Source organism: Triplophysa dalaica, chromosome 24, assembly GCF_015846415.1.
Source record: "Triplophysa dalaica isolate WHDGS20190420 chromosome 24, ASM1584641v1, whole genome shotgun sequence".
Lineage (NCBI taxonomy): Eukaryota > Metazoa > Chordata > Actinopteri > Cypriniformes > Nemacheilidae > Triplophysa > Triplophysa dalaica.
In genome coordinates this window covers 4,302,096-4,327,318 of record NC_079565.1, presented here as the reverse complement: position 1 = coordinate 4,327,318, position 25,223 = coordinate 4,302,096, and the positions used below count along the sequence as shown (strand labels likewise).

The following is a 25,223-nucleotide window of genomic DNA, read 5'->3' as shown; positions in this document are numbered from 1 at the left end:
ACAAATTCAGGTGTTTTATTATTGACCTTACAATAAAGTTCTTGAAGCACAATGTGATATAAATCATGTTGAATATAACATTCCCCTGTAGTCTTTTATAAATACTACACAAGCTATGTGTCCACTGATGACAATATACAGCAATCAACCCTTTAGCACACAGAACAAAAAGCACTATTAATACAGAAAAGTCATTTTTATAACACAAATCTTTTCACAGAACTGAAATGGCTGCAGGAAGGTGTATATCCTCCTGGACAAACTGAAAGGTTTCCTTAAAAAGGAAGAATATTTTTCGTAAAATATATATCATCTCATAAATTAGTTGTAATAACAGTTTTCCTTGGTCAGCTCATTTCATATATAAACAAACAAAGAATAAATAAGTGAAGATGCTCTCTCTCAGTCTTCATTCTTTTTAATACATTTTTCCTAGGCCACAGTCTACATTTGGAATAAAATATATCTGCGCTTTCATGAAATGATACGGTGTTGCAAAAACAGAGTTCCATTAAATTATTTATCTTATGTCAAACACTAGACACTGTGTAACCAAACCATCTTTTCACAGTCATACAGAACAGATTATTGACAGGCCAACACAATAAACCTCAAATGAACTGGACATATCAATCACCAAGCGTTTCCATAGCAATAAAACCAAGCAGTTAAATCCTTATGGGTCAGAAGATTTCATTCTTTCTTAGGATTCACCAAAAGTTATATTTTACTTTTTTTTAAACTCGAGTGCTTTTTATTGCACTGCAACATTCCAAATTTCCCACTGTCGGAACGTCAGGATCCAAGCTAGTTTGTATCGCTGTCGCTATCTGAATTATTAGACTCTCCGAATTGTTGCTGGGTTAAATAATGGAATTCTTGTGGTTCCATTGATGTCATCTTACCGTCAGCTCCAATTTTCATTGGCTGGATCACCTGCTCTCTGAAAAAAAAAAAAGTTTAAAAGGCATTATGATAACTTAATGTTTGTCAAATGTAGCAATACGACAAATGCAGAAGTGCTATATTTCCTAATACATCAGCATGGCTGTGATTTTAAACATATAAATAATAATCCGTAGGGTACCTTGAGAGTTTATCAAACATGTCGACTAACTTCATGGCCTCATATTCTTTCTGTTCTTCTGTCATTCCATCCATAGGGTTGGGCTGCTCTTCTTCCACACGTCCAGTCACTGGATTAATACTGTAGGGCATAATGAACATAACAAACATCTCTAACATTACATTAAGACATGGACATTAAAACACAACAGTATTATTCACTCAATTAAATCAACTTAACATTTATTTTCAATTAAGTCCAGTTAGTTTATCATGGATTTGTTCTCATCGGATGAATGGTTTTGTTATATTAACTGTGACATACTTGGGTTTCGCTTCTCTGTACTCCTCTGTATCGCTGTCTTCATCCTCTGAATAGTGTCCGGGGTCTCGGCCACCTCTCATCAGCCCCCGAGCAGCCAACAGCCCGGCTGCATTACCGTAACCCGTGTACTTGATAAACCTCGAAACTGAGACGTGACATAAACGACGAATATATTGTATCACTATTTATTTCAACAAATCTATGCCTTGGTTCTGTTTCTAATATGATGAAACCGGCGATGTAACACCAATAAACATACCGCTTTCTTTGCACAGCACAAACAGAAACTCAGCGGCGCAGTGTTTCACATCTGTGTCAATGTGGGTCATCAGACGCACCAGTTTGTTCCGCATGGCGTTACCGACCTCGGGTCTGTTTTTAACGTCACGTAACGGTGGAAGAACCTGACAACACATACAAGTGTGAGTGCACGACTTTATTAGAACAATCACCCAATGAAAATCACCGCACTAGGACCAATCTCACTTTCATTCGTAAGACTTTCCTCGTCTCCCTGTGAATGCGGGCGCTCTCCGTCAGGAGGTTTAATGAGGGCAGCAGGGTCTCCTTCAGCTTGTTTTCCTAGAAACAGAACATGAGGCCCACAAGAGTAGACACTGTTTAGCTTCGGAGCTCCAGGTGCGTCCTGGTGGTGAAATTCCCCAAACGCCCGAGGCAAAAACAATAACAACTGAATCGGCGACAAAAACAGGTGTAGAGCGGCTACTGGTACAGAAATAGCACAAATAAATGAATCGCAGGTGTTACATCTCAATCTCACTAGAAACAACAAAACACATTTCGAACTGAATCACTGCAAACAATATAGACGGTTTCATCAGATGCATGCGCCTGGTCCAAAGTTACGGTCTGTGTTCGGTTATAATATTACAATTTATTTTATATTTTATTCATAATAATAATTTTAGATTCGCTTAAAAGGACTAGATGTTATAATCCAAGTATTTCAGCAGAGTTGAATTGCCCAATAGGACATTTCCCACGCCTTGTACAGGGGGGAAGCAGTCAAGATTATGAATCTATATTGATATTTTATGGTATATTATTGTGTTAAATTCAATTAAAACTACTCAAAAGTTAATGATTCTTTGCAGAGGTCTGGACGGTGGTCCACAGAAGTTTGTCCACATAACGTTTGTGTATGTTGTTGCCGTTGAAACCGGCTGTTTATCCCTGAAATGTGTAAGACTCTCAATATCCCAAGCAATAAAAACATAGTTTGGTTACAAGATACTTATTACCCAAATAATTCAATTCAATGTAATTGACACTCGTAAAGAATGCGTAAAGAATGCTCACCCTGTCGAGCCGTTTCTCCATAAACTGCAGCAGAACTTTGACAGCGTCCATGTTGACGCCCATGTACTCGATAGACCCCTGCTGAACTTTGGGCATGAGCAAGACGTCGAGACACGGAAGAGGCAAATTCCCTAGTAGGTTCACAGTGTGGCTGTAAAACAAATTCGTATCAGAATTAACTAAAGAATATGAATAAATCAAGGGAAATCTTTTAATGGGACAACCTAATTCATCACTCTCCAGTCACAAGTAGTGTTTGACACACTCTCATTTGTAAGCAATCTTTACAAATGAGGGCGAGACACACAGCTGGGTCAAACTGTGCCACTGTGTCGTTGTGTCAAACCTCACATTATATTGTGTTTATATATTTAAATGGTTAAGTGTCTACATGGAGCTGTATTACAGCCACACGTGTCCTGTGTGTTTGCGTGTCTGTCTGTGTGTGTCCTCGGTCGCACCTGTGCATCTCCTCTGTGCGTTCCTCGCCTTCTGAAGTGCTCATGAGGCAGTGTCTCAAAATGGCACCCAGGTGTCTGTAAGTGGCCGCCTCCTCCTGCGTCGCACACATCAGCATAACACAAGTCACATGAAACAGCATGCTTAACATCTGATTCTACACTGGTATTTACTACAAGTTCCTTTATTTCTCTTACGTAATGCTTATTCAGCAAGATTTCATGGGAGGTTACATTTTGGAAAGCCAACAATCATTGGATGTCACTGGGAGATTTTCTAATTATGTACATAACATGGCTAAATTTGTTCAAAATTTGGGACAGTTCACACAAAACCTAAAATTCTGTCATCATTTACTCACCTAGGAGTTGTTCCAAATAGGTATAATTTTTTTGTTCTGATGAACACAGAGAAATATATTTGGAGGAAAGCTTGTAACCAAACAGTTCTTGGAGCCCATTGACTACCATAGTATGAAACATTACAATATTAGTCAAAAGTGTCCCAGAACTGTTTCCTTCATTCTTCAAAATATGAAGGGTTTGGTTCCAAAATGAGATAACTCTGTTTTTATTATGTTATCGTGTTTTATTGTGTTAATTTGTAAAAACAAACCATATGCAGTTTAATTGATATTAATTCGAATGCACATAAAAAACATGATTTTTGGAAATGTTTAAAAACGAATTTATCTCATTTTGGAACCAAACTTTTCATATCTTCTTTTGTGTTCAACAGAACAAAAACATTTATAAAGTAATTTTTCCTACTATGGTAGTCAATGGTGGCCAAGAACTGTTTGGTTACAAAAATTCTTCTAAATGTCTTTCTGTGTTCATCAGAACAAACAATTTATACAGATTTGTAGGTGAGTGAATGATGACAGACTTTTCACTGTTCCTGTAACAGCATTTTGGAGTATTGGAGTGACAATCTGTGAAAAAATCAATATATTGCTGCCATTCGACACAAAAACATATTGCTGTGCTCAAAATCATTTAAAAGGTTAGTTCACCCCAAAATGAAAATTCTTTCATAATTTTCTCACCCTCATGTCATTCCAAACCTGTATAACTTTCTTTCTGCTGCAGAACAAAAAAGAAGATATTTTGAAGAGCGTTGGTGACAAAACAACACTGACCCCCATTCACTTCCATATGGACACAAAACCAGAGACATTTATCAAAATGTTTCTTTTGTGCTCTGCAGAATAAACAAGCATATACAGGTTTTGAATGATACACAAAAATGAATTAACAAAAGGAAACCAGAAAAACAAATAAAAAGCCAAACACATCAATCTCACCTCGTCCACATCACGTCGGTTGCAATCGAAGGTGACATTGAACAGAATCTTCAAGATTTCCATGACTCGCTCCGTTTCCTGCCTCCCGAGCGGTGGGAGCTCCGAGGACCCATCCACGCCTGCACGGGCCACTTCATACATGTCGGGCCAGCAGAGGTTGAGCGTGGCATCTAGAGCTTCTGATAGGAGGCCGACACCCCGCAGCTCTCGTGCCAGCTGGGCTCTGACGTCCACGCGCAGGGCGGTGATCAGAAACATAAGTCGTAGGTCGAAGAATCGCACGTCGTGGTTCCACTGCGGCTCACGGCACTGTTTCAGCCTCTTGGCCAATCCCATTATCAGCTGAAGCTCCGCCCCCGCCTCCTGAGCCGCCTCGCTGTTAAAGACGATGTTGCAGAGGCATTTCAGGGCCTCCACGATCACCTCCAAGTCGGGGATCTCGGGCGTCACGCCCTCCCCCTGCCCAAGTCCGGCATGTCGGATCAGTACCTGCATAGCTTGGCGGGTGACGAACGGAGCCAGGCTCTTCTTATCGCGGGACAGGATGCGAATGGTTTCTAGGCATGCCAGCTGACAGGACGGCTGGAGGTCTCGCTCCAGGAAGCCGAGCACCAGCTCGCCCAGCCTCTGAGAGGAGAGAGACCATTTAGATCATCACATACTGTATAAGGTCAGTGGTTCCCAGTGGGAAATGCATTTGAAAAATTACAGATTAAATGTGATTTTATTATCAGCTTGTTTCTGAACCAAAGTGATTCCATGAAATGATGTTTTGTCACCATCTCAACACAGTGTTACATTACAAAATCCCAAAGGAGATTTCCTTATATTTTGTTCCAGTCATGTGATACTATAAAACCTTCTTTGTTTCACTGCAGAATCAAACTACCAGATTCATCCAGTCTGTGCGGTCAGACAATCAGAAGTGAAAACTAGATTTTGGGTTCTACACTACAACTTTAAGCTACACATGTACAGTACCTCTGGCAAATGTCCATCCTACCACAAAACGCATGCAAAAAGCAAGTACACATCATGTGAAAGCCAGCATGAATCATTAAACAAAATAAAGCAAACAAGCTTATATGTCCTGTAAATCGATTGTGAAGATTTGTTATATTAAAAATTGGTATCATAAAGGGTGGCTTGGAGAAAGCAATAAAAAGCTGGCTCTGGGATACATCGCTGACTGCTTGCATTACTGTATGATGTCAATAAGCCCTACCTCTCTGTCGTCCTCTTCCCCGGGGGTAAACGAAAAACACTGTGACTTCTAAAAGGGAAAGAGCAACAACATGAAACATTTTCAAGAGAAATACATAAGAGAAATGCATATATAATATATTGAATATATAAATGTGTGTATTATGCAATAGAAAAACACATAGGCAACTTAAAGACTGTAAAATAAACGCTACATTAATGCTGCTTATCACCGATAGCAATATTAAATCCGTGCTAATGGTAGAGCATTTAGCTGCACAAATCTCTATTATTCCACCTCACAAACCATCAGGATCAACCTGAGAAATCTGTTTGAATCCTAATCCCATATGCGTCAACCAACGTACTTTAACCTGTTTGACTTTATAATACTTTTTTGACAAAACTCTTCCAGTATACTGAGAGTATCCTACATTTTATTCAACAAAGGACAAGAAGCAATCAGCTGAATTTCAAGCAAATTGCTGTTTAACTACAGTAACTTTTGTTTTTCATTCTCAATGTAAGGCCGGGAAAACATCATGGTGCGACTTTCTTTACTGACCATGGGATACTGTATCTTTTCAAATTTGACTGTAATAATATTATGCTATCCTCTTTATATACTACTAAATATGACATATTTTCTCATTTTCCCCCATCCCACTTTATGTTTATTTTTCCTTCTTGCTAAAATGATTAAATACATAAATATATATTACTAAACAGAATGCAGAATCTGATATTACACATTTATTTCTGTTACTAATCAAATTCATTTGCATATACATTTACAACAACCCTGCAAAACACAATGTAACATTCTGCCCATGAGACCAAATTTCCTACATTAATTAAAAATATATATACATTACTGTACTATGTCTGCTATACAGAGCAGCAAACAATAACATATGCAATATTTTAAAAAGCAATGTATTGAATTGAGTATAAACGCTCTCCTTAATAGAAAAAAATCAACAATTCATCCCAAAATATGGATGTTGCATTGACATGATGTACCTCTTTATTATACATCTGTAAAGCTGTTAGTGCGGCGTCCTGATCGCCCGTTTCCATCTTTTCTATGATGGCATTTAAGTCCATTTTCATCGCTATACCGTCCTTCTTATTTCAGGAAGAGACAGAAAATCATGTAAACACAATCAGCTTCTATCCTCCAGTTTGATTCCAGAAGCTCCTGTATGATGCGATTAAAGCGGATTGCGAATATCACGGCAAAGAATCATGGGATACGTAGTCCATGAAGTCCCGCCCCTGAACCACTCGTTGTTTGCCCTGATTGGTTCAGGAGCATCTCATCTGTCGTATCACAGTACTCGGAACATGGAAGATGTTCGAGAAAAACAAACATTAATCTTTTAATTATCGCCACAATATCATTGTTTATAAACATCTCCTGGATGATTCACAAGCAAAGTGGGTCATAAAATGCAATATAAAACAAACATAACAGAATTTATTATATTTAAAATATTCTGCAAATTACGTCACTTAAGCAGGGGGCGCTCTACACAAACAGCATTTGATCCGCAGTACGTTATTCTGTTACGTTTATATTCAGTCAAAAATGTTTGACAATACGGGTAGAACTGAGATAAAACACTCAAATGTTATAGGCTCATGTGTTGTTTTATCATATTTTTCTCTCTGTTCTGAAATTTTTGGTTTGATCTACCTTGAGTGTATGATCATCAGTTTTATGTTGGTTTTACCAACTTTCAGAGAAGTAAAAAAGAAATTAAAAAAGATACGAAAAGGAAACTCCACAGAGATTTGGTCATTTTACTCACGTCATCCTCATTGATCAAATTGTGTTATCTACAGTGACCTCTAGTGGTTGCAATGGAACATTACCATACGCCTGTTTGACAGTTGTCAGTCTTGAAATAGCTAAAACTTACAAACAATTTAACTCATGATTGTATTTAAGACCTTTTGTTAGGCGTAAATATCTAACAGAAACATATTAATATTAATAATTTAATATTTATAATGAATTCCCGGTTTAGTCTTCATCTTCAGTTTGTTAGAGACATAATATACATACATAGTTTACATAGATAAATATATAATGCCCGCAGTGGACACTGTTTATTGTCTGCTTGGAAGTCGCTTTGGATAACAGCGTCTGCCAAATGAATAAATGTAAATGACCACTTTGGTCATTGCATTGAAAAAGCAATAAAAGTATAGTGACTGATGCTCTCAGTCATTAACATGTTAAATTGTTATATCTTATTTTATTTGTAGGGTTATTTTAGTACCACAAAACTAACAATGTAAAAATAGTCCTACTATTACCTGATGATTCAGTAAAACAGGACAATTGCAACTAAAGACAAATGAATTCAAACTGGGATATTTTCACAGAGATTTAATGACACAGTTTATAAAAGTGTTTGACGTGTCTTGTGGTTAGCAGTTTAGGTGTCTAGTTTACCAACTAGATGACAAAAAAAGCAGCGCTTGTAAGCAAATGGGCCCTTTTTAATTAAAACATGGATTAAATAACATGATTAATTAAAAAACACTGCGTTCATTTTAGAAGACAGCTAATCATTTTCTTTTTCATGACTATTACTCTTACACAAATTCTCTTATTTTACCAAATGTATGATTCTGGACCGGGAAATAATTAAGTGTGATGTTGTTGCTGTTGATATTTGCATATGTGGGTGAAGTATGAAAGGGAAAACCCCCTTCATTAATACCTCTGACATCCGACTTTAACAGGAAACTAAAATTCTCTGCCAACATGCACAGGTTTCACCTGTTTGGTGTGTAATCATTTGTCATGAGGAGTAATGTTACAAAAAATGTTTAGTTTCTAGGTGAATAGAAACCTGTCCGAACAAATTTCTATAAATGGTGTTGATTCTAGTATTTCGTAATAGTATTTTACAATGTAATAATAAAGCTTGAGTTTTAAAATTGATGTAACAGTGGGCAGTATTGCTGTTGAACACACACTGGTGAAAAACACATTTGTCGATTAACTGGTTAATATGTCAATATCTTATGTTTATGCAGAAAGTTCATCAATCATACACTTAGATGTGTACTCAAGCAAAAGTTCATGTAGTAAGAACTACAAACTTACTTGTACTTAAGTGTACTATTTTAACCCTATACTTGGGACTAAATTCTCCCACGTTTTAACTTATCTTTATGTATACTTTAAGTTCTTTAGTTTATAACTATACGTCTTCTCTGAGTCGTAGAGGTACATCACATAAATCTTAAGTTTACTTTCTTATTTTTAGTTTACAGAAGTATGCACTTTAAAAACCCAACAAATTAAACAGTTCTCTAAGCAACTTGAACAAAACAATTTTCAGTAGAAAGGGGAAATTTATATTTGTACATTTTGATTCTTTTGTTTACTGGATTTAGTTTTATTAGATTAAACTTTAACGTTTTCTCAGCCTCTGATTTTTTAAAGTGTTCTCATAGCGCACTTGAATATTTTTGTAAGGAATATACCATGTTTACTCTCTGGTCTTTTTCAATGGGTCTGTAAAGGTTTATTAGTTATTATATTTCATACATTGTCTTAAAAAGGATTTTAGACAATCTTGATGTTGTTCTGTCAAAGAACATCCAGATGTCCAGACTTTTTTTTCTTTATCAGCTAAACTTAATGCGCCTCAACCTCACAGGAGTCTTTTGAATGTGGAGTAAAGAGATAAGATGCATGGATCCAGTGTGTACAAAGCCTTCTCTGATCAGAGATCAGCTGATGGAATCGAGTCTGTTTTTATATCTACAGTTATCTGCCATCTCTTCCCTGTTCTCCCTTCTGCCATCGACTTGTTCTAAATAACGAAAGAACACATATGGTACATTCAAATGAGTTAACAATCACTGTAGTGTTTGGAGATAGGGGACTTGTGATTGGTCGATGGGTGGCATGTAAAACAGAGCGCTATTCTCATGCTGAGGGGAAAAATGTCTTCGGGGCGAGATTTTATGATTTTATTGAAACATTTGCCAAGAAAACAATCTACAATGAGACCAAACTTGTGTCTTTGTCTTGTGCTATAAAAACTCCATATTGGGATTTTTTACACATATTTTTAAACAATTCACCTTTGGTTTAGAGCAAAATAAACTTGTTATTTGATCGTTCTTGAATGAGTTCTGAGAGAAGCTTTGATGACTTTATCTGTAATATATTTACATACATGTTGTAGTAACACATAGCCTATATGCCAGCACATGTTAAAAGCAAAAGTGCAGTCCAATTATAAACCCCTAAAACACGTTTTTCGTACGATCATTGATGCTTTTAAGTTTGAAAAATGTTGACTACCGTTGCATTAAACTTGTTTAACAAGCAGTGCTGTCTTTTTTCTGAGATAGGACTTGGTTTTCCCCAGGTGGAGGAAATAAGAGAGAGGCAAATGTTTCGACTGTGGATAAAGATAAGGATGAAAAAAGTAAAAAAAACTTTATAAAACAAGTATAACGTTCCAGAAAGCCGCAAGGTTTGGTAGGTGAGAGCCAGGGAAATAGAGAGAGGAATTTGCCTATGAAAAATCTGACAGCAAGACAAAAAGCAAAGCCGGAGAGTGTCAGCGGTTCTTATCTCACGGAGCAGGAGGGATCCGGTTATCTGTTGTCCGGAGGTGGCAACTCTGTGACCGTGACACACGTGGTGGGACAATTAACTCGCTGGCATTTCGTCTTATCTAACATAACTCAGGACTGACAACATCTGTGGCCACAGCTGCTGGAAATCATTAGCTATCGTGCCATCCCAGCAACAAAATGAAAATGAAAGACTGGCTTGACGTCCGGCATTGTCCCGGCGTCTGTGGGGTTGTGTCCTCACCCATCACACCTGGACAGTATAAGCCACCGGTTCAATCAGGTTGAAATTCATCTTCTAGAGGAGTTTTCGTCTTGAAGAATATACTTTTTGTGTTCTGTACTTTGCTAGAAATTCTTGCAGCTTAAATTAAACTTGATACGGTAATTACATGACATGCAATGCATCACAATATTACAAACATGAACTAAAGTGATAGTTCACCTTAAAACGGTTCGTCATCCATTACTCATTTTCTTGTCATTTCAAACCCGTGTGACCTTCTTTCTTCTGCAGAACAACAATGAAGATATTTAGAAAAACGTTGATAACCTATCAACAGCGGTACCTGTTTAACTTCTATTGCATGGACAAAAAACAATGCAAGTCAATGGGTACCGCCAACAATCTTTGAAATGTCTTCTTTAGTGTTCTGGTGGAACAAAATGAGAAATCAAAAATGAATTTTTTAAATGATTTTATTAGTGCTTTTATGAATGTAGTCTCAGCTTATGTACAGAAAAAAAAACATGTTGACTCGTGGTTTGTCATACATTTATACTACAAAACTTATAAAAAATAAAACGTGACCCGGCTATTGGTTTAGTAGTTTTTTTACTGACTGCTCCTTCATAATTTCTCCTTTACTTTTACCAAGAATCTTCTAAATGTGTCTTTCTCCTGCTATTAAAGTGATAGTTTACCCCCAAAATTTAAATCTGTTATCATTTACTCGGTCATACAGGTTTGAAATAACAAGAGAATGTGACAGAGTTTTTATTTTTGGGTGAACTATCCCTTTAAGGATCTTTATCTGGTTGAAGGAACATCTTCTCTATATTGCAAGAGTTCATTCTAGGTACAGGTAGTATTCAAGTCAAACGACATTTTTAACAATTTCTAACATTTTTAATGAGCAAACAGCGTTTCACATTACGGGTACATAAATGTACATTCAAATTCAAATAAATGAGTGTAACATGTAAATGACATGCAAATGTAAACAACATGAAAAGCGTCTTCATTTCCATTTCAGTGTCAGGCACTTTTCTACGAAACTAGAAAATAATCTCAAACAACAAAGTCACAGACAAGTGAACGATTCTTATAAACACAACAGCATCAAAGAACTAACTCAAACTGCCATAATGTCATAAATAAACTTTTTTACATGAAAGCTCAAAACTCAAAGTCCTTCACTTTTCAGACTCTCTCCATCCTCGAGCATTCCTGCCGAACTTATAGACGAGCCTGCGTCCGTCAACCCGCTCCAGGATCTCTCGCTTGTAATAATACCTTCAGATGTGAGAAGATAGAAACAGATCTCACATGAGTAAATCTGCAGGATATTACTCTGAGCACATTAAGAAGAGCAATTATACTTTTAGCAGGATACTATTGTTTAAAGTGAGGTACCTCATGGCCCTGCTGAGCTTCTCATAGGTCATACTGCTGTTATTTTTCTTCTTTCCCCACAGCTGAGCCACGGCTTCGGATTTGAGAAAACGAAACACCCCGTCTGAACGATCCTCCCATTTGATAAGCCCCGGGTTACGCTCCGGGTACAACAGGATGTCTCGGATAAACTCCCACAGGTGCGTCCCGCGAGGGTCTGTCGAAGCGCGCAAATGTGGGAAGATGCAAAGAAGAAAGAACCTGACTTTAGTGTTTTGGTATGTGATACCGGATTTTGATACGAGGTGAAGTGCAGGGCGCATTATGTGGAAACACTTTAGGGAAGAGAAATAATAAAAAAGTCATACTCACTGTGTCTTTTAACCTGATTGGTGCGACCGCGTGACCGCTTGGGATCTACAAGGAAAAAGTTGAAACAAATGATTTAATAAATGAAATAGATTAAATATCTTTATCTATCCAACCCTGTAAATAAAACTCGTAAAAAAACAGGAACAGAAATTTTCTGGCAAATTTTCCATAAAATAACATGTTTTTTCTTTAAAATTTCCTGTGTTACCTGTAATTTGACGGTTTTTTACTGTATTTCAAAAATAGACTTTATGAAAATCCCGTTAAAAAATAGAAATTTTATGGCAGCCAGAAAAAGGACTTTACCATAAAATAAATAAATTCTGTAAAATGACAGGTTTTACCTCTATCTCTGTTAAATTGAAGTCTTTTTCTGTAACTGGACGTTTTTGGCCGTGTTTCAATAATTATGTGTAAAATAAAGTCACATTTTTTCGACATTATAAGTGAAAAATCTGTAAAAAGTATCACGGTAAAATAACGTTATTTTTCATTGAATCTCATACCATTTCGAACGCAACCAAATGTGAAAGCAACAGCCTTAGAACACTTGTGGGTTGAAATATACAGAAAAGTCGTTCAAAGCTTCTTTTATGGTACTCTGTTGTGCTTTTTGGAGCTTTACAACCACAATATACGGGGCAGGAAAATCATATGATAATCATTTGCACAGTAAAGATGTTATATGCATGCATAAATGTACGTATTTCTTTGATCTTATATATAGTGTCTGTAGGTGGTGATAGTGTTAAACTTCTTTAACTCTTTAACAGTAAACAAAGAGGAACTGCAGCTTGACCTCGGGCACATTCCATTACAACCATTCATCAATTGAACCTTTCATTCCAGTGAATTTCAATGAAAGACAGAATCAAAATGAAAGGAAGAAGCTAATGCCACAATTAAACGGCACAATAGAATAAATCTCATACACGAGAATCAAATAAAGTAATGATGAGTAATCAACTACAGACTTTACAATATCTATAATGTCCAATATACTTGGTGTGCTATAGATATTAGTAAAGTGGAGCTATTGTATGAAAAAAAAGATCATGCTGATAATACCGTGGTTAGAAGTGTACCATGATAAAATGATATCTTTGTGTTTGTATTTGTATGATTGTACAGTATCAAGGTATAAATGTGGTTATTTTAACCCAGCATTGCGTCAAAAAGGGACGAACCCAGCCGTTAAATTATCAAAAATGTTCATATTTGACCCAACAATGGATTAATACAACCCAGCCTTTACGGTTGAAACAACCTAGCATAGGTTAGGTTCGTCCCTTCTTGAGATTTGAAATAAACCAGCATTTTTTAGACTGTAAATTATTATGTACAAGCAAAAGAGCAAAGGAGAAAGCGTATTTTGGTATGTGGATAAATGGATTTGGATTACGTTTGGATTAAAATCATTCACCTGGGCTTGAAGGAGCTGGGGAGGCCAACATGGTGTTGGGCTGGAGTGAGCTTTTGAGGTCAAACAGTTCTTTAGAAAAAAACGAATTTGGTTAAACCAACATGTTGTCATATAGACAGATAAAGTTAAAGATAAGAATCAAATATTTATTCTGAGGTCTACCTGATGTGCTGTAAAAGCTGGGCTCTTCTTTGAAGGGAGGCATCGAACAGGGAAACTCTACTATAAAGGTGAAGTCAGCCGTTGTTATTTATAAATCTTTGTTCACGGTTACTTAAAAAGTGTGACCTTCATATTTAGAGGATTATAGAAAACCAAAAACGCTTTTATTTTGCTTCGTGTGCGGTTGCTCACCATCAATTTCTGTTTTAATGTCCCCCTGCATGAACAAATCTGTTTGACCATACTGAACTGTGAAAGAAAAAAACAAGAAACAGAAGCAAAATTATTCTTGAGTAAATGTGTCTAGACAGCTGTTAATGTATTTTAAATAACCACGGAGCGCATGTTTTCCAACGACTCTTATCAAGTTTCTGAGTCATTACACACATCTTGCAGTTGCGAACCAGTTTAACTTGTCGGTTCTGTTCTCATATGTCAACAAATGTATATGTTTTTCTAGATTTCATGCATTTTAGCGACACATAAAAACGGATTTACAGGGTTAGTTCAACCAAAAATAAAAATTCTGTCATTATTTATTCCCCCTCATGTCATTCAAAACCTGCATAGGACATTTTTCTTCTGTGGAACACAAAGGAAGATATTTTGAGAAATGTCTTGGTGGTTTTGTGCCAATACAATGGCAATGGGTGCCAATGTTCTTCGGTTACCAACGTTCTTCTAAATACCTTCTTTTGTGTTTTACAAGAGTGAGTAACTAATGAACGAATTTTCAAGCTCAACTAGTCTTAACGTAAGTTTCTTACCATTCCACTTGACTTCAGCCAAGCTTTGGAAAAGAATGGGACCGACGGATCCGGCCGCCCGCGTGAAGTCTTGGTAGTCCATGTTGCAAAGCTGTCTCCCGTCCAGGTCGAAGTTCTGGAAGGGAATGCTGGTGGCATCGATCTGGTGCATGTCCAAATTTTGCTGGAGCCATTCCCAGACCTGATACTTTGACCAGTTCTGTGGGTGAAGATCTTGAGACCAGAGACGACCCGTGTAACTGGACGTCACCGTGGAAACTGGGGATGCGAGTTAATGATGCGGGTTAAAGGTGTAAATTTATGTAGTTAGGAGACATCCAAAACACATCATATGCTTGCGACCAGCATATTTATAAGCAGGTGTGAAACCAATGCTATAAATGACTTTAGTCACACAAACTAAAGTAAAAAGTACTGCACATGAGCATAAATCACTTTCCTTATCGCCTCTCTATCATTCTTAGCACGTTTACTGTGCACAAAACTGATAACCTAGTAAATACGGCAGTGACCACCGCAGTAAATGTTTAACGTGTCGGAAAGACTCTCTGCTGATGGTAGATAAACAACATGTAAAGTCTACTGAGATATTGTGTAGCACAACTGGAATTGCATTGGATATATCTTTCTAGATTAAATCCTTCTGCAGGTAAAGCTGAGTGTGCTTGTAAGAATTTATTCCTGGTTTTAGTCACACATTACCATCAGGGCAGCTGTAGTGGGTTGTCCATGTGGAAGGTAACTGGTTTTCAACACTCATAGTCATGACACTGCTGGCCTGAAGGACCATCATCCAATGCTGAAATAATACAGGGAATCTTTACTGGCACATATTTATGACCTGTATATTTTTCTACAAAATAAAAAGATATTTTGAAGAACGTTGGCAACCAACTTGGATACAAGTCAATGGGGACCAACATGTTTCTGTTACCATCATTCATTTGGACTCTTCATAAGAAATAAAGTCATACAGGTTTGGAATGACGTGAGGGGAGTAGATGACGACAGAATTTTCATTTCGGGGTGAACTATCCCTTTATGCTTGAATACATGCTTTAACCTAACCTAAACAGAATACCTATTTGAAAACTTCAAATCAGAATGTTAACTAAATAGGTTCACTCTGGTTTTGCTCACTTTTAGCTACAAATTAGAATTAGTAGATAAGCACTCTACATTTACATTTTTGGCTGAATCTTCCAAAACGCTGTTATCAGATGAACTGTGATAAATGGGACAGGGCGAGCACACTCAACTGCATTCTTACAACAGTAAACAGTCAGTCAGTGTCACAAATAACTGTGTTATTAAAGTGTAGGATGTTAAGCCGTCTGCTTTTGCCATCGGTTTAAAAAACACCACTCACACTTTACACACAAAGGCATTGTATGATCAATGAAGGGCCTTTGTGCAACGTTCAACCGCACACGCCGTCACATTTGCACAGGAATGTGTCGCCCTGTCGGACTGTTTTGCATGCGTGAAGCTCCAACTGTCCATCAGTTAGAGCAATGGTTCAGTCAAAATGTTTATCGCCCGATCTACAGGGTTAGGAGAATTAGACACTTATCAGGATCATTTTAATGCGTTAATGCATTGTCGTGGTAGAGCATTGTGCTAGTAACACCAAGGTCAATGGTCAATGCACGATGTGCGTTTGTGCATGTAAGCCACTTTGGAATAAGTAGTCATTTCAAAAAATTTGTTTGGACTCCATTTTTATTATCATAGAGAAATAGTGTTGGTTATAGAAAAAGAAACATGACTACGTTGAACATAAGCAATGACAATAATACAATGCAACAATATTTGCATGAGGTTAGTTTATTGACATTCATCGGAAGACATGTCAGCCTGTTTGGTTTGACGTTGTAGTCTTGTGATCCAAACCAACTCTTGTGTATATTAACAAAAAATGTCTACTTGATATTTGACTTATATTTGTCTGTTACTGATCCTCTAATAAGACGATGATTCTATGGAATGCTTGTAAAACAGGGAGGGGTGTTATGCCATCATGATCATCCCAAGCTCAAATAAAGGATATTATATAGGGACTAGAGATATGTTTCGTCCTTGAAGAAAGTTTTTGTAAAATGGTTAATTGCCTCTTTTTAAAGAAAAACCAATGAGAAACAAACCCAAGCTCTGTGAACTTCACTTATTCAATTGAGTCTATGGGGTTCCTGTGGATTAATTGTCCACACTGTAAAAAAACCTACTTTAGCTGCCTTAAATTAAATACATTTTTAAGTTAAATCAAATTGGCTTTACAATTCATTTAAATTATTTTAAAATTATTTATAAAATGAAGTTGAAATTGGTTAAACTAGATTTTTTAATAATGGGAAATGCAACTATTTAAATCAGGTTAATATCGTAAATTCAAGTGACCTGCAAGCCAGTAAGATAAAAATTTTAATCTAAAGTTTTAAAAAATGTTTACAGCGCATTTTTAAGTTGTTTCATTTTGTTTATGAAGCTTTTTTCTGTCGTTGTAACAACATGACATTTCACCATTTCCGAGGTCATTTAAATCTTTCAAAACATTTCTGTTTATCAAATCAAATCAAATATTGGCCTAAAAATGATAGGAATATCTTGAACTAACCAAAAAATTGAAATATTGCCTAAGAAACAAATTGCAAAAAGTGAAAGGCACTCAAATTATAAGAATAAACAAAACAAAAAAATAAATGAATCTTATGTAGCAATAAGTAAATAAAGAAATAAATAATAAAATGACAAAAGCATATAACAAAATTGCTAAAATAATTAATAAATGAATACATAAACTTAGAGCTGATTTAAAATATGAATAAAACTAAAAACAAACGACTACGACTCTTAATTTCTTCTATTTTTACTTGTTTTACTATGATATGGAATATGATTAAAAACATTTAATATGATCCCATGCAGCCATTCACAGGTAAAACAATCTTTAAAGTGCTTTAAATATAATGATGAGATATAGATACAGATTTAATCATATTCATAAAGGGTAGTGTGGAAAAGTTGTAAAAAGTTTTACATTACGTCATCAAAATAATTGTACTAACTATTAAGTTAATCCCTAGTCCTAGTCATAACCCTGAAAAAAATAGTAAACTGAAATGACTTATTATTAGTCCACAATTTTATTTAACAGTGACCCTGTTGTTACAGTGGTTACTATGTACTTCTGTAATGTGTATACAGACCTCTAAAGATCCCAGTTACCTAACAAATATCCTGCCATTTTAATTCAACACACTAATGTGTAATCCATTCAAAACTACGCTTTTATTTTTAAAACAATGGTCATTTATTTAAAAACCATGTTACAATGATCTTTGTATGCTTGAACAGGTAAAGCAGGTTATCTAATTCCCGTTATGCTCTAAAATTATTTATAGTGTGATGATGACTATACAGTAACGTATGAGGAAAAGAAACTTAATTTAATTAAATTCTTTATAGGTACTGAACCAACAAGCCGGGCGGCCACACGAAACGTTTCTTCAGTTATCATTAACAAAGCAATAGAGCCCATTTATGATTACATGTATACGTACACTACCATAAAATACACGCAGACATAGAATAGATAAAATATACTATCATACGTAACATTTACAATAGCCCCTGAAAGTATGAGGCCACATTTTTATTTGTATGCAAGTTAAATTATAACTTATAAAGTAAATACTGTCACCATTCTATTGACAGGCGAAAGAAATGGGTAACCGTGTTCACGGTCATTAAGATAAAACTAAAACCGATGTTATAACCCGCAGCAAGGAAAGTTACAGTTTTGTGTTCTGTTATCATTGGTCATTGGCCAACCATCAGTCAAAGAAAAGAATCAAGTGCTCACCAGAGATGCTGAATATGACCCAGACAGATGAACGGTTTTCCTTCTGAAGTATTCAGTCTTTGTGAGCGAGAGAGAACGACGGTCTTATGGAGAGAGAGAGAGATCTGGTTGTGTACCTGTGGCACTGTTTGGGCCTGTCAAACTCTTGTAAGACACCGTGAGTTCATTCACCAATGAGGATTTTTTATCCTATCTGCTTCCTGCTGCTTTGATTGGCTAATTTTCATGCCAGGTGCATGCATGGGTATTTGCATACGGAAAGGTACTGTTGCTGTCACTTTCATTATGAATGCACTGTCTGTGTCACTCTATCTCACTCTCTCACCCACTCGCTCGCTCGCCCACGCACACATTCTCCTCGTCCTGACTTTGATTAATTTATCCATGTTTCGAAGTGAACTATCCAGGACACTTTTTATTTTCACCATGGGACAATGGATGACCCAACCACTGGTTTAAGTTCATCTAATAAATGTCCAAATTTGAACCAGCCATTTACCGAAACAACTCCAAAGGTTGGGTTTGTCCAAAAAAAAACCCAGACATAAAATGACATCATCTGATCAAGTACACTGAAAACAGTTCAAACCAGCAACACGCTCTAAATTCAGTTTAAAACAAACCTAAATATAGCCACACACTGTATTATCGTTAAATAAATACATCCCAACGACATTATTAACATGGAGCAAAACAAACTCATTAAACTGCAAACTCCCAGAGATCCTAATCTTACAACAGTAAAGTCGCATGTCTTCAATTCTTAGTTCTTTTAGATTATGATTAAACAAACAGGATTGTTTAAAGTTGTTGAAAGTTCAAGCATTAACTGTCATATATAGAACCAGAGGGCGTGGGTGTGTAGCTCTAAGACATTTGATACACCCATTAAACTTCAGACACTTCTTGAAATCTTTGTGCATCAACGACCATAACTTACAGTAACTAGTAACCATTGTTTTTTGTTTTATCTGTAGAAAAAACATACAGCGGTAACCCCAAATGTAATATTGTCTCACGATAATAACAACTAACTAACCATGGTATTTGCAGAAAAATTATAACAATGCAAATGGTAATCAATCTGCCAAAAACATAGTTTACCCAAAATGTTTAATTCTTTCATTATTTACTCATTTCATTCCAAACCTGTATGACTTATTCTCTTAGGCAAAATAAAAGATATTTTAAAGAACGTTGGAAAACCGAACAGCATTAACCCTCATTGACTTTCATTCCATTGACATTCCCCAAAAATTATTTTGTGTTCCTCATGTCAGAACAGGGAAAGTCATGACAACAATTTTTTGGGTGAACTATCCCTTCAATACCTTTATGCATGCAAGGCCTAATATCCGTTTGAAGGTCTTTAAGCGAAAAGAGTTTTCAGAGTAGTGATCGGTTTGTTTCGTATAAACACATTCAAAATCATTTTAGCACTAAAAGCTTGGCTTAGATTTAGGACGTTTGAGGTTCACTCCAGTGCCACAAACCTGAATCTATAAGGAACGACTGACGTTACAGCTCACGTGCCCATCGAGAATCAAAAATCCCTCTTCTTGCCTTCATCAGGCTCTCATCAGCACGTCGTCTCTGATATTTCACACGAGGTAGAGAAAGAAACGGAAAAAGAACAAGAGTGGATGATTTTATTAGGGTCAATTACAGCTACAAATGACAATTTCTCGGGCTAAATTGCAATTTTACGTTCTTTTTGTGAGAGAACAATGACTGTGTAATTAGAGTAATGAGCACGGCATCAGAGTAGTGATTTGTGCTGAATGAGGCGTTTCCTGTGTGTGCGTGTGTCGCGCTTGTCTATTTGCAGAACACTATGGGACAAGTCAGAATAATTATGTCTTTTATCTCATTACATGAGTTGAACCGGTGAGTTCGGGATGTAACGGCCCCGTGTCGGAATTTTAGACCACCACAAGTGCATTCTGGGAAGAGTGTGCCAATGCACGCAGTTCTACCGGTGACCACATGATGACACTGTTAGCTCATTAAAATGACAGCAGACGGCCTGCAAATGCTTGGTTATATGAAAGCGGTCCTGTAAACTACTTGTAGTCTTCACGGAAGATGTATAATTTCATGTTCATGGTTTTTCATAAGCTGAACTATGAGAACGGCGCATCATAATAAAGGAAAAAGAACACTCAAAAGAGCAAAGCAGTGTTGCTAAATGGTTGCTAGTGTGTTCTGGGTGGTTGCTTCATACATGGAAGTGTTTAAATGTATCTTTTAACACAGTTTACTTTAAAAAAAGAATATAACATTACACTGTCACGATATCACATTTTCACTACAAATCATTGGGATGTCTATTGAAAAAACGCTCCCAAATTCATCTTTAAATTGGGTGCATTTTGTGTTTTCTTTCTCGCCAACGAATCACACTGAAAATACAAGTATAGGAAGGGGGGAGAAAGGGTGCTGAATTATTTTTGATATCACACATACGTCGTATTAATGTGATATGTTGATAATCATGGTTTTTATATTATGACACCCCTAATCTCAACAACCCACGTCGATTGCAATTTCATTCAATTTTACTAGTCACATTTTTTTCTCTTTAACACTTATTGTAGTATATTCCTCGCCATAGTGTGTCATACAAAATCCCACTAGTTACAGAAATCCTTCGGTGGAGTGAGTCATGCACTGTGATCTCTGTTCAGTAAAGGCGCCGGTTTTTGTTGCACACATTATCAATGCTCTCTCTAGAACCACAAACCCTGCTGTCTTTAAGATGCCCATCCTAAGGCTACATTCCAGAGCGTCCAGTATCTCATGTCTAGTGTTGGCCTGTAAAATTACAACCACCATGGATTTCTTTGGCTCTGCCCGGTCAGAGGGGCTTTGGGAACCGGAGCTTCTGATTGGCTGGACATTCATAGAGAAGCTTATATTAGACAACAGAGGCCAATGCTCTTCTGAAACGATAGCCGCTCTGAAAGCCACGGGGTGCCCTACGGCTGTACTCAGACACAGTCACAGATGGATAAATCACACAAACACACATTGAACGGTTCAGCTATGAAAATCATTACGGTACACCATCCACGTTTCATTCTCTGACAGTTCTCCACAGTGGGAACTTGAGAGTTCTTATAGGAAAACGTTGACAGGCTTTCGCAGCTATTATGGCATTCCTTTGTGTCTGCGGAGGGGTTTCGGGAAACAAATTAATTCAGAAAGATTCCTTCACACAGAACGGAACGGCGCTCTGGAGCGGTGTGCTGGCTCACAGACGCTCCCTGGTAAACCGTGGGAATAGGCCTACACAAAAGCGGAAGCGCGTGTGCAAAAGCTAGCTAAACCGCACGATTACGCCGACAAAGGACCACTTCTAGGTCAACCGCAAGAACGCGCTGAGGATTATGACTCACTAAATACAGAATACGCACAAGTTGTCATCTTCTCATTCGGTAATTACAACACATTTAGTGACGGTTAGGGTCACGATGCGCTTTCAGTTTAGCGGTTTACTATTTTTGAGCACACGGAGCTGGTGACTCATCGCTTTGAGGTGATGCGGTTAAATTGAGCAGCAAAGTCTATTCAAGTCACAGGTATGAGAGATGCAACCCTATCCACATCCATTTCTAGTAGATTTGATTCAAAGTCTATTAACATCCACTAATTTCACCGTAAGAGGTCTCTTTCTAATAGTTCTCAGTCTATTTATGTTTGAACACTTACGCAAGAGAGTGCGCATAGATTTGGTAGTCATCTAACATGTGTTTCCACACGGTTAATGCAAACAGTGACCAGTGCATCTTATATCCTGATGTTATAAAGGTCCGTTGACATCAAGGACGATGTGCTTGCTAAGCATGACCGCCGCTTTCAGGTCCAAACCACATGAAAACAACACAGAAAGTAGGCTTACATTTATGGGCCGCTGTGCCGTAAAAATACCAAAAAAAAACTTGATCCTAACCTACATCTTCATAAAGAAATCACAGATGGCTACACGGCGATTCGTTTTAAATCAAATATTTAGACAGTGACGTCAATTCAATCAATTCATCAATAGTGACGTCAAAGATTCCACGAGTCTGCAATGCGAGTTTATGCGAGTTTATTCAACTAATATATGTGACATGAATAAATGGTGCAATGAACCTCTGACATCATACTGTCATCATTTCAATGATGCTCAAATAAACTGAAGGAGAGAAGAGAAGGAGAGAGAGAGAGGGAAAGAAAGAAAAGGGGTAGAGGGCAAATGAGAGATAGAAAAAGAGAGAGAGAGAGAGAGAGAGAGAGAGAGAGAGAATGGGGACAATTAGCATTCCTGTGGCCGTTTGTTTGACTAATTACTTATGAGTGATGTGACATGTGACTGTTGGGGTTAGTAATGGGATTCCTGCTGTTTAATGAACATGTCACAGTCCTTTTGCACAAGTAGAGGGAAAGACACTGATGACCAGCAGCTTGCAGGCCTGGTATGCACATGTACGTGATCAACTCAATTGCACTAGATCACATGTATCTGTAAACAAAGAGTTCATTTAAATGTACACTTTTATTCAAAGAAACTACATTTTATATGCCCATGATCTGGTCTAAGAGTTGAGCATTTTGCGTCTAAAACCGCGCGGAAAACCTTGAACTATTTCGCTCTCAATGCGACTCCGACACGCCTAGAAAAATGTGCGCGTCGTGACTCTTAATCTATATTTTAAATAATGAATATGCGCGCAGAAAAGATGCGAAATGTGAATCGGGCCTAATGGAACACATTTATTGACATGAAATGCAATATAAAATACATAACTATGTCTTCCGAGGTGTATAAAGACCTTACATAAGCGTTATGTTCTTATTGCCTTAAAATGTAAAGTAGCCGTAAACGGACAAACTGCTCTGCAGAACGCGTTTTTTAAATATGTGATCTCCTTCAGGAAAGAAGTGAAAACATGACGATATCTTAATTTGGTGTCAGCCACCGTAGGGCTTCGAAAGGGAGGGTTGAAGTGAGCCGTTGGTTGCAATTCGCAACTCCACCACTAGATGCCGCTAAATTTCATACAATGGACCTTGAAGCAACAAACAACTTCTTGAAATCAAAATCTAGACATGCACATGCAATGTATGGTATAGTGGCTGGGAATACTCCAGTCTATGAAGGTGGTTGGTTGTGAATTAGCAGAGGCCTGGTTAGACAATTTGAAACTGATATAACTGAATAATGAATTAATCAATATGTTATTGTTTCTCTTTTTTATTTCCAAAAATATGGAGCTTTCTTCAAACACATACAGACTGATGCACTCTGCCTATTAGATTTTTACTTGAAACAACATTAAACCAAATTCCACGGCAATGTTTTGGGAGTCACTGTCACCCAGCGATAAAACAGATCATTTTACCGTAAAGATTATGATAGAAATTGGTGCAAATGGCGGTTGTCTAAATAAAATGTAAATTGCAATCGTTTTCTATGATGTTGTTTTTGCTCTGAAGACCGCCATTATGACCCTCAAAGTTTGATTTATAGATCTCAGCACTGGTGATTATGTTAAGCGCTCGGTTCATACGTGCCGAGCTCCCATGAATGGATTTTCATAAACTCTCAAAGCGCCTCTTCACACTCTTACCCAGAGTTCTTTGCAACAGCAGGAGGTATCTGCAGCATCTAGGGCTGAACATATTTTTTTAGAGGTCAGCTGTTCCTTCAAATTTGTGAAACTGCATACCATGTATGTATTTGTATTTGTAGTATGTATTTGGATGCTTCTTATATATTCCCAAAGCAACCGTATGCAGTTAAGCTATACATTTTACAGGTATGTGTGATCCCTGGGGATCGAACCCATAACAAAACAATGCTCTACCAAGTGAGCTACAGGAGGACTCTGTTAAACTAATACAATTCTTAATATTTACAGCAATGCTCATAAAGTGGAAGCCAAGTAGGGAAGTGGGCAATAAACCTCGCAAGCATCACATCTTGGTGGCACTTAAGACATTAGTTTGAACTCTAACTATTCCTCAGAGCGTTGCGTCTGCTCCTGGAAGTGCTTACGAGGATATTTCATGCCTTAAAGAAGCCCTGTCACCATCAATTAGGACTCAAAAAGGTTGTGGCAGATCGGAGTGCAGTTAAACGTGAACTTGTTTCTCCCAGCTGGTGGTCAACGATTCTTTTAACAGATCCCTGAAGACCCCCGGGGGAGGGAGGGAGCCAGAACTGTCTGCGGTGTCCCCCCCACATCTATTTTACTCTTCATTAGGAATGAAAATGAGTAAACTGCATTTCTGCAGCTAATCAAGGAGAGATGAGGGGAGGCAGTGAGGTGAGACAGCAGATATTGCCACCCCTGTTTCCAAGCACCCCCCCTTTCTCTCCGCATGACTGTTTTACATTCACGCTGCATCACCTGGCAGGGTATGCACGAGTCATGTTGAGACTGAGAACAACCGCTATCTTTCTTAGTTCTTAAGTGGTTCTTTACAGTTAAGTCCAGTCTTCTTATCAAGAACAAATATACAGTACAATTCTCATTAAACTTATGGGTTGTTAGATATGCAGTTTCTAAAGCACCATATATATGGAAACGTTAATCTACGGCAGACGCTCAAAAGATTTCTCGATGGCATTACAAGGAGCTGAATAAGTTCTCATAGCATCAAAGGAGCAGAACAGGTTCTCCTATACATAATAGGTTATCTTATAGCGCCATAAGAAGCTTAGGTGCTCTTATAGCATCAC

General features: G+C 37.4%; 2 protein-coding genes across 2 annotated transcripts; both read right to left on the bottom strand.

Moving 5' to 3' along the window:
• Positions 1-6,902, bottom strand: ric8a (RIC8 guanine nucleotide exchange factor A). Its single transcript, XM_056740708.1, has 10 exons — positions 6,702-6,902; positions 5,701-5,748; positions 4,476-5,102; positions 3,172-3,266; positions 2,711-2,861; positions 1,877-1,972; positions 1,650-1,794; positions 1,391-1,535; positions 1,088-1,207; positions 1-943 (listed from the first exon to the last, which is right to left on the bottom strand). Exons 1-10 carry the CDS (start codon positions 6,789-6,791, stop codon positions 808-810), a joined length of 1,653 nt encoding a protein of 550 aa, XP_056596686.1. The 5' UTR covers positions 6,792-6,902; the 3' UTR covers positions 1-807.
• Positions 6,903-10,975: 4,073 nt separating this feature from the next.
• Positions 10,976-18,651, bottom strand: ehf (ets homologous factor). Its single transcript, XM_056739178.1, has 9 exons — positions 18,494-18,651; positions 15,334-15,430; positions 14,632-14,889; positions 14,057-14,113; positions 13,865-13,924; positions 13,703-13,771; positions 12,280-12,324; positions 11,929-12,124; positions 10,976-11,808 (listed from the first exon to the last, which is right to left on the bottom strand). Exons 2-9 carry the CDS (start codon positions 15,422-15,424, stop codon positions 11,709-11,711), a joined length of 876 nt encoding a protein of 291 aa, XP_056595156.1. The 5' UTR covers positions 15,425-15,430; positions 18,494-18,651; the 3' UTR covers positions 10,976-11,708.
• Positions 18,652-25,223: the final 6,572 nt, after the last annotated feature.

Bases quoted from the DNA above. Each gene is read 5' to 3' on its own strand.
- ric8a (XM_056740708.1), bottom strand. From the start codon at position 6,791: ATGAAAATGGACTTAAATGCCATCATAGAAAAGATGGAAACGGGCGAT. The intron at 1,795-1,876 runs GTGAGATTGGTC...ATGTGTTGTCAG, and splicing joins GGAAAGTCTTACGAATGAAA to GTTCTTCCACCGTTACGTGA. The intron at 1,536-1,649 runs GTATGTTTATTG...GTCACGTCTCAG, and splicing joins TGTGCTGTGCAAAGAAAGCG to TTTCGAGGTTTATCAAGTAC.
- ehf (XM_056739178.1), bottom strand. From the start codon at position 15,424: ATGATGGTCCTTCAGGCCAGCAGTGTCATGACTATGAGTGTTGAAAAC. The intron at 13,925-14,056 runs GTGAGCAACCGC...TCACCTTTATAG, and splicing joins CATTAAAACAGAAATTGATG to TAGAGTTTCCCTGTTCGATG. The intron at 11,809-11,928 runs GTACCTCACTTT...TCACATCTGAAG, and splicing joins AAGCTCAGCAGGGCCATGAG to GTATTATTACAAGCGAGAGA.